The following is a 17,878-nucleotide window of genomic DNA, read 5'->3' as shown; positions in this document are numbered from 1 at the left end:
TCCACTGAGGTGGGGAACAGTATTATAAAAGGGGTCCACTTCTGCTCCTTGGCTGGAGAATTCTAATTACAGCCAGGCCGATGCTGCAGGGAAGGATGAGGATGCTCCTGCTTAATAGTGAAGTTTTAGGACAGATCAGGTAGGAAGGCCAGATACAAGAAAGAGGACGATCTTTCCACAGGAGGCCACGTTCTGTCAATTTGACCAAATCCCTGGCAGGGATAACACAGGAGAAAAGGCCAACCCAAGTCAGAAGATTAAAGTCTCACTATGTAAGCCCTGGATTCCAAATCCTACCCTGTTCAAGCTACTCCTGAAGAGCTCCACTGTTGAGAAATCACAGGAGGAGGCATGACAAGCAGCTGTGCAGAGGCCTCATGGTGGAAAAAATGTGACCCCCAACTCACACACACACACACAAAAAAAAAAGAGAGAAACCGCACCCCCCAGCCCCCCCAGAACTGAAATAGTTACAGAAAAATGAACAGAAGGGAGCAAACTCATCCCTTTTAACTCTCCCAATTTCAATTCAGCTCCACCAGATAGAAATCTGACACAAGGAGACAGATGACATTTAAAAAAAACCATGGATTTCTAATGATATTTCTCTGTGTTGGTGTCAAGATGGTTGGGTTCAGGAACACTTGGTGCACTCTCTCTCTCTCTCCTCATTGGCTTCAGACACAGGAGACTGAGAAACAAAGACAGGCAATGTGCCCTGAGCTATTGGAACTTTTCAGCTCTCTTCCACAGGCAGAATTTCTCCAGTTTCTTTTAGTCTCAACCACTTCTGAGTCTGTGACACCCCCATGCACTGAACTCTCCCGATTCAATATTTCTTTGTCAAAATAACAGATGACCTAGGAATGTCTCCCCGGATGGCTCTCCAATAGCAAAATGTGAAAAGAGGGCCATCCTGGTTTGGTGTTTTTTAGTCACTTTTGCCAGGTTCATACAGAAAAGGAGACTACACTGGATCTGTAAAAAGATGAATATTTATTTCTTTAAAAAGAACAGCAACAATGCATTTTTAGACAGAAAATGCTTCACTCTCCTGCTCTTTGGCATCTCTCTTTAGCTCTTCAAACAGAAAAACCATATTGCCCACCATTGACTCCAGAAGGCCATAGACCTAGAACAGAAAACAATATAAAGACCCTTTTAATGAAAAGATAACAAATGTTGGTGAAAGGGACTGATTGAAGCAAAAGCATCTCGCTTATATACAACTCTGCTGCCAACACAATGCTTGTAATGCTCAAAGAAATATCTGGATTTTACACATTTTTATCCCTAACAAGAGCTGTCTGAACTAAAGGAAAGTGTGTTTAACGTTATCTGACATAGATTAAGTATGATGATCCCTCAAGAATCTGTAAGCATGCCGAAGAAATTCCAGGTCAGAACTGGGGCATGCAGCTGAATACATGATGGAATCATTCCAGCTTGGGGATCGGTTGACATAGCAGCCCATGCTAACATTTGCTGACAATTTGTTCATTAGGTTTTCTTAATCCGATAAAATGCTCAGCTGTGCACCTACCTTCACGCTAAACTTAAAAGCAAAGAAGAGGAGACAGCAGAGAACAAAAGCAACTGAGAAAAGGTGACAAAATACACAGGAGAACGAGAAACATGGAAAGATAAGACCAGACTTACTTCAACATAAAGTTTTTCACGGTATTTCTCAAGTACAATGGGATCTACTGGTTCCTGGCGAGAATCTACTTGGTCTGAATCTATGCCTTCCAGTGGTGTGAATTCTTTCACCTCCCGTGTGAAACTTGGAGTTCTGACTCTTTTCTCATCTTTCCCTTTTGTCTTCCTGCTGTTTGAACGTTCCTGATCATACACAGAAAGACAGACAAAGGTAGGACCATAGCATCCTTCAAATTGCAGAGCATGCTGCACATCAGAGACAGCAGTTCATTCAAAAGAGAGGAAATCAACTCTTCCACAGGAAGATGGAGGTTTAGAAACCCAATATACACACCCTTGTAATCTGTCACATACTCTCTCAAAAAACAGTTAATCACTTTCCATCTTCTAGATTGCCACCACATACCTCTCTATCTTTTCCTGTTGACTTTATTGCTCCTTTTTTGTCCTCTTTTTCCTTTCCCCCAGCTGTCTTCTTCTCTTCTTTCTGCAAGGTTTTCCGGTCCTCCTTTCCTCCTTTTACAATCTGCTTCAGATCCACTGCAAACAAAAAATTCCAGTGATCCCAGAGCATTGTTTCACGATCCAGTACAGAGCTGCAAATCCAATGCCACTGTGCATTATAAATGAAAATACATTGTAATATAATGTATTTTCCTCTTTCTATCTATCTGATGTTTATGGAAGCACACTGAAAATTAGCATTCGTACAATACACTGACTTCTCAGGTATAGTCTCATTTAAGGATGGACATAAGAAGCAAAAAATATACAGTAGAGCTAGCATGTAAAGGAGCAATAATGGTAATGTTTTTATTAGTATGGGTGAGAAACAGGCCTAAATGCTAATAGAAATACAAATACTAATGCTAAGCCAACAGGTTTCTGTATCTTTGAGAATCCGCGAGTACTATAATCTGGACTACTTTTTCTGATATATTGCCTCACAAAGGGCTCGGGGGGGGAAGTGCTCAAGCAGTCATTTCAGTTGAAGCTCAGTAAATTACCAGAAATTAAATGGAACTGAAATCCCCTTAAAAGGCCCAGGAAAACCTGCTTAAATGGCTTACAGGCTGGTGTACTCAGACTATAAATTTACCTATTTCTTCTGGAATAATTTCTACAGAAGTGTCCTTCTCAGGCATGCTGAGCAGGGATCTCAGCATTAGGGAGCGGCTCACCAGACCATCAACTGCTTCACGCCACAGCTGGAGACTGAGAAACAAAACCGTCAGTATTTGCCATGGCCAGAAGTTGTGCAGGAGAGGATTCGTATGCACATGGGGGGGGAGGAGGGGCAGGACAAGGCAGGGTTTTTGCTTCTCCCAGCATCTTGTTCTACCCTGTGCCCATGAACAAAAACACCTTAACCAGTAAGAGCTATTGCTGCTTCCAACTAACTCAATGTGCTAACATCCAAGGTCTGACAATTGTGCATAGATGGCTTTAGAAGAAATTATTTTATGAAGTTATAACCCCCATGGCTCTCAATAGTTCGGGAAACAGAGGTCTGCTGGATCCATAAATACAGTGAAATAAGGTTTCTTCCTCTTCAACATAAGTCAATGTGGATCAGACTCCCATCTGCATCTTGGAGTTCCTGTGTCCTTCTGATTTACAGGTGAACAGAAACTTTCAGTGTGTTTACAGCCCTAAAGTAAGAGTGAATGACAGAATATGGGATACAACAACCTTTTCAAATACAGTGTCAGATAAAACTGCCTGCCAGGTGAGACCCTCATAAAGGTAACACAGAATATTCTGCCAGATAACAATCTCGGAGAATGAAAAGATCTAAAGTATTCTCCAAAGCAGCACGAGATCAATATTCTGACTTATCTCCAGAGTAAAATGGGATCTACGACTTGGACAGCTGCTATCCCTAAGGTGTAGAAAACCTTGCATGTAGAGGACTGATAGAACTCATATTGCTGGACACACTTGTCTACTCTCTGCTGGAGTTTGCCAGTGCTACTAAGCAAAGTTATTTGTATGAAAGGGCTTTTCTCTGCAATGGTAACATACCATGTTTGGTACAGGAGGTCTGACTGAGTTGGTCTCTGTTCCACACAAAGTGCCAATGCTGCCTTATTGAGCTGGGTCAGGGCCGCTTCTCGTTTTTCCTCCTCAGGGATTAATTGCAAAGCCTGATGGGATAGAAAGCTCAGTGAGCAACTCCTCAGCTTCAGAGCTAGAATGAGGACCCTGGGGATCCAAAACGGCAGGGAATGGGGAATAAAACTATAAAAGCAACAGACAGGTTTCCAAAAGTGCGCTGCAGCAAAACTTGCACTGATAAGAGTCCAGACTTGCCTATCTTAAGTCCAAACTAACACTGCAGTGAGGGAGAGAATTGGAAAATACCTCATCTGGACCCTGTTGTGAGCACTAGGCCCCCAAGTTCTCTGATGGATAAGGAGAACTTTTCAAGCACAAGGGAAACAGAGGGGGCTGGACCATGACCCCACCCCTCACATTCTAAATACTGGGATAAACAACAAGCGCTTCTCCGCCATACTAAAAGCTTTAGCTTTCCAATAGCTAAATACTGCTAAACACAGAACATGTACAATGTTACCCAATTCTTTTTCCTTCATCACACAGGAGCCGCAAAGCCTCCCTCAGGAGTCTCTTCACAAGAGAACCCAGGACACGGTCAGCAGTGCTGAAGGATGATTCATTCCCTGCTAGGCTTTTGCTGACATACTCAGTGAATCACCCCTCTCACCTCATTGCAGTGATTTACTTAAACTTCTGATACACACATGGCTTCATTCGTTTGGGAGCTGGAACATACCAGACTATTCCCAAGCAAGCGAATCTCAAAATGGTTACAGCTCCATTCCTTGTCAACCCATCACAATTTTAACAAGGACAGAGGGGTAGAACCTGTTTAAAATCCTCAAAGGAAAGGTTCCACTCTGTCTGGCTCACTTCCTCCTCCTCCACATTAATCATCTGGCTTAGGATCTCCTCCACAATACTCTTCTGGCATGGGATCTCCTCCCTAGTATTCTTCAGCTGTGGGATCTCCCCGGGAATGCTCTTCTGAAAAGCAACGTCCATAGCACTCTTCCGGCACCAAATTTCCTGTACAGTGCTCTTCTGGCCTGAGACTGGCTGTACTACGCTCTTCTGGCGCGAAATCTCCTCTTCCTCTGAAGTTGAGGGAAAATTCATGTGTTGCCTCCACAATTCATGAAGCTCCTTCACTACTTGGTGCTGATAGTGCAACTGTGACAACAAAAAAAAAAGAAAAGATAAATAGAGAGGTGAAACAAGTCTTACTTTGAAACTATCTAGAACACCATCGAGTGCTTAAATCGACAAGCTAGACTATTCTATCTTCCTGCTTAGAAACCCTGGGATGCACCGTGTAGGCCACGGCATCATCATTCCCGAGTACTTATGCTCAGTTCAGTGTAGAATATCTAGTGGCAAACTGTACCTCTGGATTCTTTCTGTGGAATAACTCTTCCTCTGTGATGTAAGCATCAACAGGAGATAGGACTCGCTCCGGTGTCCGAATTCGATCAAGCAGCTCCTTCAGATTCTCCTTCACTATGACAGCAACTTCTCGTGCAGCCAGCTCACTCTGGGGCACCACAGTAACCAAAGAGGTTTGATTCCTTGATCCCCCGCCCCCGCCACACTCAAAACTATAGGCATACATTAACATATATGCTCAGTCGCATGGACTCAAATACACAGATGTATTTACATCCAATACGGTGGTCATTAAAATCATCACACAAACATCTATATTTTACAGATGTTGGCATAATTTTAAAATTATTATTTAATTTGACTTTACGTAGTAGGTCATTAAACTCCAAACATACCGGTAACTAAAACTTAAAGGAAAAAAGGTAGAAGGATTTTTTTTAAAAAAAGGACAAAGTAAGTATTTCAGGACAGACATCATTAGATTTTATACAAGAGGCATGAAAATAGATTGAGGTGATGTGGAGTGCTGATGCCACTTCATTTGGAAAACCTGCATAACTACCTAATTAACTAAAACTAGAAAAGATAAACAAAAAACAAGTGCTATATCGGAGACTGATAATCTTACCCTTAGTCCCAATTTTATGGCAATAAGAACATTGCAGCACCCATATCGTACTATATTTACACATTGAGTCTGAAGCTTACATTCACATAGCTAACCACTTGGTTACCTCCAATTCATCTCTGAGGCCAGCCAACTTATCCTCATACACAGCAATACCCCACAGGGATACTTGCAGGACAGCCCCTCCTAATAACATGGGATGAGTACCAAACTCCCAGGACTCACTGAAGATTCCTGCCTTCCCTGACTTGAAAAAGAAGGAAAAGTTTCTAGTTTCTCCAGGCAGAATGACACCTAAGAATAACAGAGAGAGCACATCAGTCACCTGAGTACAAGAGTTCTCTTGTCCTGTTGAATCCTCTTCCAAATACTTCACAAATCTGCTTATTTTTTGGTGTCAGTGCCTGTTCTTCAGCCAGATATCACAGCTAATATCGACATCCATCTTCCAGGTTTACTCTCATCCATCAGATTGCTGAATGGTTTTTTTCTCTTCACCCTTTCAATCCCTAATTTTACCTTGATCTCAACACTCTCAGTACATGTTCTGCCCCAATTTTTCAATAGAAAATCATGCGGTTTTAGATATTCTACCCATACAAATTCTGGCTAGGACTTATCCTTTTTCCTCCAACCACCCTTGAAAGGGATCTTTCTCACACATCTCCTCTGGCATTAATCTGATCTGGGAACCCCAAGTAGCTTCTTAAGGAGAATCACCACATATGTTTGCTTTGGCAGTGGCCTGACTCAGATAACCCCCTGAACATGTCCACCTCACGTTTGCTTTGGCATGGGTATTAAGCCTATACGGTAATCTTTAAGAGAGCCACATCTCACCTGGTCTGGTGTTAAAGTAAAAATACTGCATCCCTTTCTCCTTAGTTTCTTCAAAGGTAACCGGCTGGGCTTGCCTCCGCCAATCATACCATATGGCAGCTGTGCCATCATTGCTTACTGTCAGGCAGGATTCAGCTTTCTCACCCGCCAAAACTTCAAAGGTGACCCGGGCAGCAATGCCAATTTCATCCTGCGTGGGAGAAAGAAAGAAAAAGGTAACCACAGGATTTGCCTTCCCATGACCAAATTAAGTGATACTACAGCTGGCTGCTTAAACTATTAGATCCAGCTTGACAGAAAGTGGTACAAGGCACCCACCAAGTTGCCACCATCAGGAGGTGGACTAAGGCTGAACAGAAACATAAACAAAACTCCCTGTCTCTGTTTCTAGATCCCTCCAAAACAAGTACAAGTTTAGCAACCACTCTATGATGTCCAGAATAACCCTGCTGGTTACACTCAATATACAGCTATGACTTGGGAAAGAAAGAAAACTTAGCCTTATCATATTTCAAAACAATTGCAATTTTACCCTATGAGAAGTGGTGCTGTTGATCCAACGAGCTGGCTGTCCACAAAACTGCAAAGATGGACCCAATACTGGTTCTGGAACCACATCTGGATAATCTTCTAAGGGATCACTGTTAAACAGAGCAATGGCCAATATTCTCTTGGGACTGTTCAAGCAAGTTATTATCAAGTACTGAGGAACAGAGTGGTAGTTTAGAACACTCTCATTAACCAAGAAACAGAGAGTTCATTTCTGATTAACCATTTCATCTGTAGGGTTCCACTGTAGCCAACAGACTGAAAACTCATCAAATCACAGAGTCTTCTGATTACAGACAGTGCATTAGACTGCAGCTTCGAGGGTCTAAACTTGAAGGAACTCCAAACACAGACTGATATTGTCACCACCAAGAATGGGCAGGATGGAACTCATACTTGATGAAATGGACAAAGACAACCGCCTAAGGAAGGCCGGGGACAGGGTATTAAGTGAAGAGGCAGTACCCACCAAAGAATGGACCAAAGGTAATGCCTACCATGAGCAGAAAAAAAAATCTGAGGAAGATGGAAGACTGAAGACACCTGAAGGAAATGCAGAGTCTGGAATAACTAGAGGAAGATTCTCCACCCTGCTTAACCTAGGGCAAAGTGAGTGGAAAAGGGTGGGCCACAAGAAGTTGGTTTCAGCTCCTTGATCCTCAGCCATGAAGCCCCAGTGCTAGTTCAGAGTCACACAGGAGCACCTCTAACTTTGCCAATGGAGAACTGACCATAGCAGTGCTTCACTCTGCCATACCTCTTCCTCTTTCCACCTATGCTGCACCCTGGAGCACTCTTAACAAGGCCCCTTACGTTGGGATGAGGATGGCAGTTGGTACTGGAGGCACTGGAGCTACCTCCATCAGGTTTCCACCAGTGGAGAATTCCCCCTGCACAGGGGGAGTTCTCTACTAGCTATCTCTGGCTTTCTTAAGGCCACTTCCCTATCCTCTGTGGAGAATCTGACCCATTCTGGATAAGGACAAGTGAGAAATCCTCAAAGACTGCTGGTCAGTATCCACAATTCTTATCACTATCATCAAACATAACTTACACGCTCACTCTCTCTTCAATGGTGCCTTCCTTATTTTCCTGGCACAGCTGGAAATACTGTGCTGAGACAGAAGTGAAAGGTTGCCCTTTACCAATCACTTCCAGGCCATCTAGGTCCTTCACAAAAGGTAATAGACATAAAAAAAAGAAAAAGGACATCTATTAGTTTTTCTTCTTATACAGGAGTCAGACGTAGTCAAACTAAGCTATAGTATATCCTTTGCTAAGGAAGGAGAGAAGCACAGTATGCTGCCTTAAAAACAGTGTCTTGTGCTTAGGAGAGAGTCCACTGGTCTTACAGGATGATTAAAATCCAGCTCCTCTAGGACGGATTTTAGCTCCTGTCGTCGATACCTCAGGAAGAGACTCTTATCCCAGGTGAGACGGAAAGGGGACTCCTTTGCAGATCTGGAACCTGTGGAATTAATCACATGTGAGTTCAGGGTTTATACACCACATGCCTATTGGTTTCACTTTCTCCCCGACAGTTGATCTTGCAACAGTCCAAATAACCCCAACTGTATCTCTGTGAAACACAGTTCCATCAGTGTGAACTTAATCTTAGGAGTGCCCTGGCAGTGTCACCTAAGACTGCAGTAGTGCAGCCTTCAACTTGGCAGGTCCCTCCATGTGATGACTAGACGCTCGACAGCGTAAGCTGCTTCACATCAATGCCTTTCCACTGCCAGAAGGGATCCTAGCAATACGAGCCTCCTCGCAGCAATTTAAAACTACTGGCTAGTTAATCTTCGCTGTTCCACATGCCTCCCCGTTAAAGTTGTGCCTCCACCCATTTCCTCACCCATCTCCATCTTGACACTCTGAGGTTTCCCTACATGAGTGATAGGCTCTGGGTAGCCTCGCTCCCTCTGGGTCAATGTCATCATCAGACCAGTGAGTTCATCTCCGATACACTCAGGCTGGCTCCAGAACTCACTTCCTACACGGTAGCCCTAGGGAGGAAAAAGAAGGTTGCCGCCATGCAATGATAACCTGTCTCTCAGTCTCACAGGAACTAAGCAGAAGGCATCACAGATTGTTTATAAGAAGATTTAACCAATTATGACCTCTCCTCAATCCAAATGGACACTCTGACTGAATGAAAGATCAGATGATATTAACACAATATATTCCCATTGATGTGAATCCTTTTTGTAGTGCTGTAAATACACAGCAAATGACTCCCTTGTTTTAGCCCAGGAACATTTCCCTTCAGAGCACCTTCCAAATGGGAACCTCTGCATCTAGCCCTGATGCCATTAGATCTTTGTTGTCTGGTAATAGTAATTTCTGGCACACGACCATGCCATCTCCCCAGCCTGTGCTGGTCCTTAGTAGGAGGCTCACTGCATGGCAGTGCCCCATGCACTAAAGCTCTTTAGCAAGGAGCCCACAAGAGCAGCATCAGTTATATCTAACCAATACTTGTTACATCACCACCATTTTTAAATCAAATGATGTTTCTCTTTGAAATAACTGGAAGCTCCGTAATTCATTTCGGACCTGCAGTGGATATGGTAGATGCCTAAAGATGGCGCCTCTATGCCAGTCCCAACAGTATTATTCATGACACTAACATCCTAGCCCAAATGACCCCCTTCCACAAGACCGGAATAATCAGGACTCTGAAGAAGTGGGGCTCTCACCTTCCCATAGTGCAGAGCAGGGAGGCTCCGGTCGATAAGATACCGCTCTTCCTGGACTCGTCTGTAATCCTCAGAGAGATTCATCAGCAGTTCATTTTCTGGTTTCTGAAGAAACTCTAAAAAGAAGCAAAACAGAATCACCTCTTTTACCAACCAGAGTCTCCAGAAAATCAGCCTCACTCCTTCCAGCTACCTGCCTCTCCAGCATGGTAATTCTCTTCCAGTTACACTCCCCCCCTCAATCTGCCTCACTGCTACTTCCAGCCATGACCATACAAGCCACCAAGGCCATCCTCACAGCCTGAATGTGCTGAACCACCTCATTCAGCACAACTAGGGTCTGGGGACCACTGAAAATGTGTGTATTGCTGCACAATTATCCAATTTCCCAAATCAGCCAGGCCTTGGTTTGCCTGGGGCAGTAATAACTTACTGTGATGGTGTTTGGTTCACACAGTCTTACATAGTGTTCCACACAATGAAGTTGTCCCAGCTTTACTCACTACTCAGAACTCTCTGCTGCTTCTTCCTGAGTGCCACATTATGATGCCAGTTCTGGAGGGCTCTGTGCTGTGACGGAGGGGCCCAGAGACACTTTCTCCTCTTCCCATCCCCATTTTTCTCTCTGTACTTCTCTAAAGCTGCCACTGTACCATCCAGATGTGAGTCTGTAATCAGCTCAGCTAACTGAACAGAAATTAAAACGTTTCAGAGTGGCAGCCATGTTAGTCTATATCAGCAAAAACAACCAGGAGTCCTTGTGGCACCTTAGAGACTAACAAATTTATTTGGGCATAAGCTTTCGCGGTCTACAGCCCATTCCATTGGGAGCATGCAGTGGAAAATACAGTAGGAAGATATATATACACAGAGAATATGAAAAAATGGGTGTTGCCATACCAGCTATAACCAGACTAATCAATTAAGGTGGGCTATTATTATTAAATTAAAAAGTTAGATTAGCCTACCCATCCATGCACAGGCACCACAAAAACAAATGGAGCAAAGAGGTAAAGAAAAGAGCATTCTGGATTGGCACTGTCTCTACGCAAGCACTTCTGTATCAACAGTTTCTGGCATTCACAGCATCACTCACAGACTGTTTAAGACTATGCTACATTGAATAGTCAGACATAAGGAAAGGCACTATCTCATCACCTCACTTCTCTATGTGCTACTCAGTACTGGTGCTCTCAGCAAAACTGCTGATGGAAATGGAGCCTGGAACTGTCCAATTTCTCTTACTCTTCTCCAGACAGGACTTACTAGGCCTGGCATTGCAGCTACTCTGCAAGCAATTTCCTCCCATATGGGCAAACCATGTCTCAGGCCAGAGAATTTTCTGAAGCATTTTCAGTTAAACCTAAGTCTACTGCACTCGTCACTAGGACTGTGTGAATAACAGATTTTTTGGTTCACTACCCAAACAAAAAAAAAAAATTTTTTTTGGACTGACCCCAAACTATTTTTTTCCAGTTTCCATGGCAGTGGTGACCCTAATAACCCTGTGGCGATACTCACCTGGGATGCAGGAAACCCAGATTCCAATCCCTCCTCTGGACTAGGGACCTGAACCAAGGAGTTCCCGCTCCTAGGTGAGTGCCCTAACCACCAGGCTATAGAATCTTACTTCTCTCTCTTTGTGACCCAATGAACATGTCAATATTTCATGAAAAGTGGAAAGCTTCAACAGAAAAGCCAGAGACTTCCCCAGAATATCCAATAGCTTGGTGGTTAGAGTACTCACCTGGGAGGGCAGACACTTGAGTTCAAGTTTCTGCACCAAAGGAGGAATTTGAACCCAAGTCTTCCACATCCATGCTGAGTTCCCCAGCCAGTGGACTACTGGGCATAAGGGGGACACCCTCACCACCTCCTTATGCCACACAAATCCGCTTGTGAATCTAGCCAGAAAGAAATTTAGGGTTGAAAATGAAAAGTTTGCAAATAGCTTTGGCTCAGCTGGAAGTCCATTTTTCAGTGAATAATCTATTCATGCAAAAAATCCATTCAACTCTACTCACACTCTACTTCTAGGACAGCATTTGATGGCAGCCATTTCACAACTTTATAAACCAACCTCAGCATTTCCTCTAGCTAAGGCTTCTCTCTTGAATTCCTGGAGACTTCCTAAGATATTGTGGGGGAGAATCTGTTCACAGTTATCAACAAATGGTCCTTCTGGCCCTGCAATAAAGCAAGACAGACTGTGAGATCACAGAGCGCCCCATATCATACACAGTGGACAGAAACAGTAACAGACTACAAGAATTTCAGGTTCATTTCTGGACTCTGAAAGGTCTAGCCACAGGTAGTTCTAGCAAAACCAAGAGTAACAGGTAAGAGCTGAAGTTTAACCCTACCAGAATAACTCAGTGGTCTCTTGGATGCATCAGTATCAGCAGGATATGCTACCAGGAGCTGTGCCTTCTTCCCAGCCTCTTGGGGTTTGTGTCTTCGAATGATGAACTTCCTGGCAACAGGAGTTTTTTCCCCTTCTTGGGGAAGGCGTGGAGTATGGAGCTACAGAAACAGAATACACAGTCCCAATGAGGTTAGGTACAGCACTGCCACATCTCCACCCTTCTGATCTTGCTGGGGAGGGCCTGGAAGTAAAGAACTCACCAAGGTCTGTCTCCACACTTCTGGTCCTCCTCAGGAAGGTGTGGTATATAGAACTACAGTTATCAAATTAAGTAACATCCTATTTTGACTCTGCTGCTTTGATGGGGCAGGGGAATGAACTCTGAGTAGCCTCCCCAAGAATTTTCTGCACTATAGCTTAGTGGCAGATGCTACCTCTTAAGTAGTTCAGTTTGGGTTTCATAAAGGTGCTATATTTTTTTTTCAAAACCATAGAAACCTTAAAAGAAACAAAATAGTTGGAAGTGTGATTCTGAACGCACCAGATGGTTCATCCTGACATTTAAGATCTTAGTATAAAATTAATCTTCCACTTTCAGCAGCTTTTTCACAAAGACTAGCTAAAAATTCTGATGATTTGACAGGCCATCAGAAATAGGACAGCGACAAGTGGAACAAGAGCAAAGCTCCTATAGTTTGTTTTGATGAGACCCGCCCCCCCAAGCCCCCATAAAGAGAAAGTTTCAGTGAAAGCAGCTACTCCTTGTGACAAGGGACACAAGATTTTATACCCACCTTCTCTAGATCTTCCACCTTGATTGCCAGAGCCTGGATTTCATCTCCTTGCAGAACAGAGCTGACAGGCTCAGGCTCCTCTTGAATTGGTGGGGAGGGCTGCTCAAATGTCTTCACTCTCTTCTTATCTGAAACACAAGCACAGAAGTAAAAACACTTTGTCTCTCTCCCCCAGGGAAACCCCTTCTTTCTTTTGGACAACTGAGAAAGCCTTAAAGGCAGTACTAGTCTTCAAGATGTATGGAAAACTAGAACTCAGTATTGTCCGTGCTCAGCACATCATGGTATCCACATGATTTGAACATGGACAGTGGGTTTCATCTGCCCCATTCCCTTCACCCTGGCCTAGTCACAATGCAATACATTTTCAAGTAGTACCTTTCCAGCAGGCAACAACCCAGAATGGAAACAAAGAACTTTTACAAAAGTTTCCTATTTCAAATGGAAATGGAAACAGAGAACTTTAACACAGTTACACACTCAACTGCATGATAGTCCTTAAACAAAAACTCTTATCATGTGTGCATAAATATCAGATTTGTATATTCAGGGAGACATTATTGCTGCTCATAAAATGCATATTGATCATCACGGCTTTGATAATTTGTTCTGCTTAGGTCCTGAGTTGTGGCATTCTCCTCATTACCTTGTGATGTTATATCTTCCTTGTCTCTCCTTTTGGTCTTAGATTGTAGTAAATTTTTCAGGGTAAGAACTATCTTTTTGTTAGGTGCCTGACAGCACCTAATACAATAGACCCTGGTTGGGGCCCCTCAGTGTTACCACTATACAATAAGAAATAATCCGAGCTTTAAAAGGCTTTCTCCACCTTTGACTCAAAGCAACAAAAGTTTCTCCAACCAGAAAGAAAATCAGTAGTAAGAGTCTGTCACTTTTTTTTGAGACAGGTATGTTAACATAATTAGGAATATGTAGTATTATATTTCAATCCCTTCCAAACATTAAAAAGAATATCAGGGTGAAACCTCTTAATTTTATGTAATACGTATTTTGAAAACATATGAGAGCACTGCAGTACTCAGAGGCAGATTTAGCAGTCTTCTCACAGACTATAATCGGTATTTGGAAATCATTCTCCCTAGGACTCCAATATTTATCTGGGTAAGTGGATTAGATATGGATATGTCTGTGACAAATCACTTGGATGTATACTGAGGGTAGGGCTAGCCAAGCCATCCAGACCTGCCCAGTTATTTCTGCAATCTCATTGGAGGCATATATGTTCCTTTTCTGTCACCTGCTGAAAATATTAAAGCACATCTTACCATGCACCCAATTAGACATACTGGAGTTGCTGCTACCTCTCCAACATAGGTGCAGCTTTTGGAAAATTTAACCTGCTGAGTCCTGCCTCCCTCTAAAAAACAAACAAACAACCACCTGGTATAAGTCTAGATAAGGGCAGGCAGGGATGAGATTTTCTTTTATAAAGTTAACGCACAATAGGCAGCTGGTAACAGTATCAGAACCACTTTCTATCCCAGTTCAGCGTGTGGTCCTCACGGTGCTGTTAAAGCAAGGTCAATTTCACTTGGATACTCCCAGGCCTATGTCCCAACAGGTCAAAGGCAGGATTGTCAAGGCAATGCAAGGTCCACTCAGACACTCCATCACCATTTCATGCATGGCTGGCGGTGGTGACAGTGGGCAATGGGAACATTGTCAGGGCTCCCAGATTGTCCCGGTGGATCTCTGGCTACACTACCTGGGCGATGGCAGGATGTGCAGCCTCCAATGCGTTAGGGACCCCGAGGTGGTACCAGAGCCGTGCCCCAGTGACTCCCTGGCAGTGATACCAATACCTCTTAGCTGTATGCCAGCATGGCAGGGCTCTGGAGCTGGTGCCAGTGCTGGGCCCAGGACCAGCGCTAGGGTTCTGAGCGCCCTAGGCGGACGGCAATTTCGCTGCCCAGCGCGCTGGTCCCGCAGCTTCGGTGGAGCTGCCGCAGTCGTACCTGCGGGAGGTCCACCGGAGCCGCGCGAGCAGCCGACCATCCGCAGGCACGACTGCGGCAGCTCCACGGGAGCTGCCTGCCGCCCCCTCCGGACACCCTGGGCTGCCGGCTGCCGCGGCGGCCTCCTGACCCAGGGGACACCCTGGAGTGCTGCCTGCCACGGCGGTGCCCTGACCCAGGGGACACCTTGGACTGCTGCCTGCCGCCGCGGCAGCCGGGGGTTTCCCTGGGCCAGGGGACCCCGCCCCTGGGCTGCCGGCTGCCATGGCGGCGTGCTGACCCAGGGGACACCCTGGGCTGCGGCTGCTCTTGGCAGCTCAGACTCCCTCTCTGTCCCAGCAGCAGCAGCTGCTCAACCATTTAAAAAAAATTGGGGGCGCTTTTTGGCGCCCCCAAATCTCGGCGCCCTAGGCAACTGCCTAGTCCACCTAAAAGGTTGCACCGGCCCTGGCTGTGCCCTGTCAGGGCCTTCCCCTGTCACTGTGCCTGGGAGGGTGAGGTCCCTGCAGAGGTGCCTGGACTGTGTCTCTGTGCCCAGGGGGAGTCCCCAGACCCCTTCACTGTGCCCAGGGGTCTCTGTTCCAGGGGGGACTCCCTGTGCCCCCTCACTGTGCCCGGAGGGGGGGGTCTCTGTTCTGGGGGGACTCCCCGGGCCCCCTCACTGTGCCCGGAGGGGGGGTCTCTGTTCCGGGGGGACTCCCCACGCCCCCTCACTGTGCCCGGAGGGGGGGTCTCTGTTCCGGGGGGACTCCCCGGGCCCCCTCACTGTGCCCGGAGGGGGGGTCTCTGTTCCGGGGGGACTCCCCGGGCCCCCTCACTGTGCCCGGAGGGGGGCAGTCTCTGTTCCGGGGGGAGTCCCCGTGCCCCCTCACTGTGCCCGGAGGGGGGGTCTCTGTTCCGGGGGGACTCCCCACGCCCCCTCACTGTGCCCGGAGGGGGGGTCTCTGTTCCGGGGGGACTCCCCGGGCCCCCTCACTGTGCCCGGAGGGGGGGTCTCTGTTCCGGGGGGACTCCCCGGGCCCCCTCACTGTGCCCGGAGGGGGGGTCTCTGTTCCGGGGGGACTCCCCGGACCCCCTCACTGTGCCCGGAGGGGGGATCTCTGTTCCGGGGGGAGTCCCCGCGCCCCCTCACTGTGCCCGGAGGGGGGGTCTCTGTTCCGGGGGTACTCCCCGGGCCCCCTCACTGTGCCCGGAGGGGGGGTCTCTGTTCCGGGGGGACTCCCCGGACCCCCTCACTGTGCCCGGAGGGGGGATCTCTGTTCCGGGGGGAGTCCCCGCGCCCCCTCACTGTGCCCGGAGGGGGGGGTCTCTGTTCCGGGGGGACTCCCCGGGCCCCCTCACTGTGCCCGGAGGGGGGGGTCTCTGTTCCGGGGGGACTCCCCGGGCCCCCTCACTGTGCCCGGAAGGGGGGGGTCCCTGCAGCCATGCCGCGGGGGGGGGGGGGCGCTGTGCTGCCGGTCCCAGCGCCCCGCCCCTACCCTGGGGGGTTTTGGTCCGCGAGTCCTTCTTGCTCGACTTGTTCATAGTCTCGGACACGGCGACGAGCGAGGGGACCCTGCGGCCGCCCCGAGCCTCCTTCTTCAAGCTCTGAGGCGGCGCCGCCGGCGGCTGCATCCCGCAGGGCCCGGGCACGCAACAGGCTTGGGCCGGTCTCCCTGGCAACCCCTCCGCCACAGCCACAGCCACAGCGCCTGCGCGAGTTCCTCGGGAGACAAGCTCCGCCTCCCGCACTCTAAAGTCCGGGGAAGCGAACTCCCCGCACGCAGGGCTGCGATTGTGCGCATGCGCCATCCATTCAGGTGGCAGACTGCGCATGCCTTAGCAAGCCGGTTGAGCCTGCGCGTGCGCAGTGTCAGTCTCAGAGCTGCTTGGGGCTGGGCAAGCCCTGCTGAGCCCATAGGTCACAAGGGCAATGGGGCTGCTGGGGACGTTGCTCCGAGGACTGGGACAATTAGCGAGGCAGCAGTGCACTGTGAGAGGCGGTGCCCGTGCTTTGCCCCATGTCCTTCAGCAGCCACCAGCAGTGTCTGCCTCTTCCTCCTCCTCCCCTGCCCTGATGGGCTCGGGGGCTTGCCCGTCCACGCCCCAGCCCCCCGCTGGCACCTCCAGCCCACTGGGCCTTTCTGCAGCGTTGTGATTCCTTCCCTCCAGGGCAAATGCCTCTCAGCAAGGCGGCTTCCCTGCCCTACACGAGGCCGAACCTCCCCCAAAGGGGGTTGTTAGAGTGATGGAAAAACAGCGCAAAATGGAGATGGGTCTAAACCAGGCCAAGGCACTGGGGAGATCGGGCCCACAGCCCTAGTGCCTGTCAATATTCACATCCCCTTTGACTCTGCAGTAGCTTCACAGCCCCTCGACAGTCCACCCAAGGTTTCTTCTGGGCCACAGAAGAACGTTCTGGTTCTTGGCAGCTCATCCACGCTCTTGTGTGTTCCAAAAGGAGCATTCTGCTCACTCCCATTTCAAAAGGAACTTCCCTCTCCTCTCGCCTTCTCTGCCCTTCAAACAGGAAGGCAGCGTCTGGTCACAGAAACTCCAAGCACAGAATGCTATATCCCCGCTTGGCAAGCTCTATGCGGAGGCCTTCTCAGCAGACACTTTCTTACCAGGGTTGCACACATGCTTTCTTATAGCAGCAGCGTGATGCAGCCACCACTTTTCAGTTAGCTAAAACATGGTCAATCGCATTCCCTCTCTCCACACTTCAGCTATTGGAACCGTGACTACTACTCTGTGGCCTTAGGGCTACTATTAAACATCTGAGGACAAGCTAAGAAACTAGAGAAAACACCTGCAACACATCTTATTTCAATGGGAGGGAGGGACAAAAAAATGTCCAGGGAGGGGGCAGTCCTCCTCATGTCCCCCCTGAGCTACAGGGCTGGATCCCAAAATGCAATGCTTTTTGCTTTCCTCAAGAT

General features: G+C 47.4%; 1 protein-coding gene across 4 annotated transcripts; it reads right to left on the bottom strand.

The window, feature by feature from the left end:
* Positions 1 to 979: 979 nt before the first annotated feature.
* MYCBPAP (MYCBP associated protein) lies at positions 980 to 16,600 on the bottom strand. Of its 4 annotated transcripts, XM_030534721.1 has the most exons (20): positions 16,436 to 16,524; positions 14,268 to 14,359; positions 12,982 to 13,109; positions 12,186 to 12,345; positions 11,903 to 12,009; positions 10,326 to 10,509; positions 9,823 to 9,938; positions 8,979 to 9,129; positions 8,476 to 8,591; positions 8,178 to 8,293; positions 7,107 to 7,215; positions 6,575 to 6,764; positions 5,841 to 6,028; positions 5,108 to 5,254; positions 4,549 to 4,893; positions 3,685 to 3,806; positions 2,759 to 2,874; positions 2,066 to 2,199; positions 1,660 to 1,842; positions 980 to 1,132 (listed from the first exon to the last, which is right to left on the bottom strand). In XM_030534721.1, the coding sequence occupies exons 2-20, from the start codon at positions 14,284 to 14,286 to the stop codon at positions 1,031 to 1,033; spliced, it is 2,733 nt and encodes a 910-aa protein (XP_030390581.1). In that variant the 5' UTR covers positions 14,287 to 14,359; positions 16,436 to 16,524; the 3' UTR covers positions 980 to 1,030. The 4 variants fall into 4 exon arrangements, with proteins under 4 accessions (XP_030390581.1, XP_030390580.1, XP_030390583.1 ...); XM_030534720.1 differs by lacking the exon at positions 14,268 to 14,359 and having other exon boundaries at positions 16,436 to 16,600; XM_030534723.1 differs by lacking the exons at positions 12,186 to 12,345; positions 12,982 to 13,109; positions 14,268 to 14,359; positions 16,436 to 16,524 and adding an exon at positions 11,570 to 11,726 and having other exon boundaries at positions 11,903 to 11,995.
* Positions 16,601 to 17,878: the final 1,278 nt, after the last annotated feature.

This window comes from Gopherus evgoodei, chromosome 15 (assembly GCF_007399415.2).
Source record: "Gopherus evgoodei ecotype Sinaloan lineage chromosome 15, rGopEvg1_v1.p, whole genome shotgun sequence".
NCBI lineage: Eukaryota > Metazoa > Chordata > Testudines > Testudinidae > Gopherus > Gopherus evgoodei.
The sequence above is the reverse complement of the archived record's forward strand: the minus strand, read 5'-3'. Positions and strand labels throughout refer to the sequence as shown.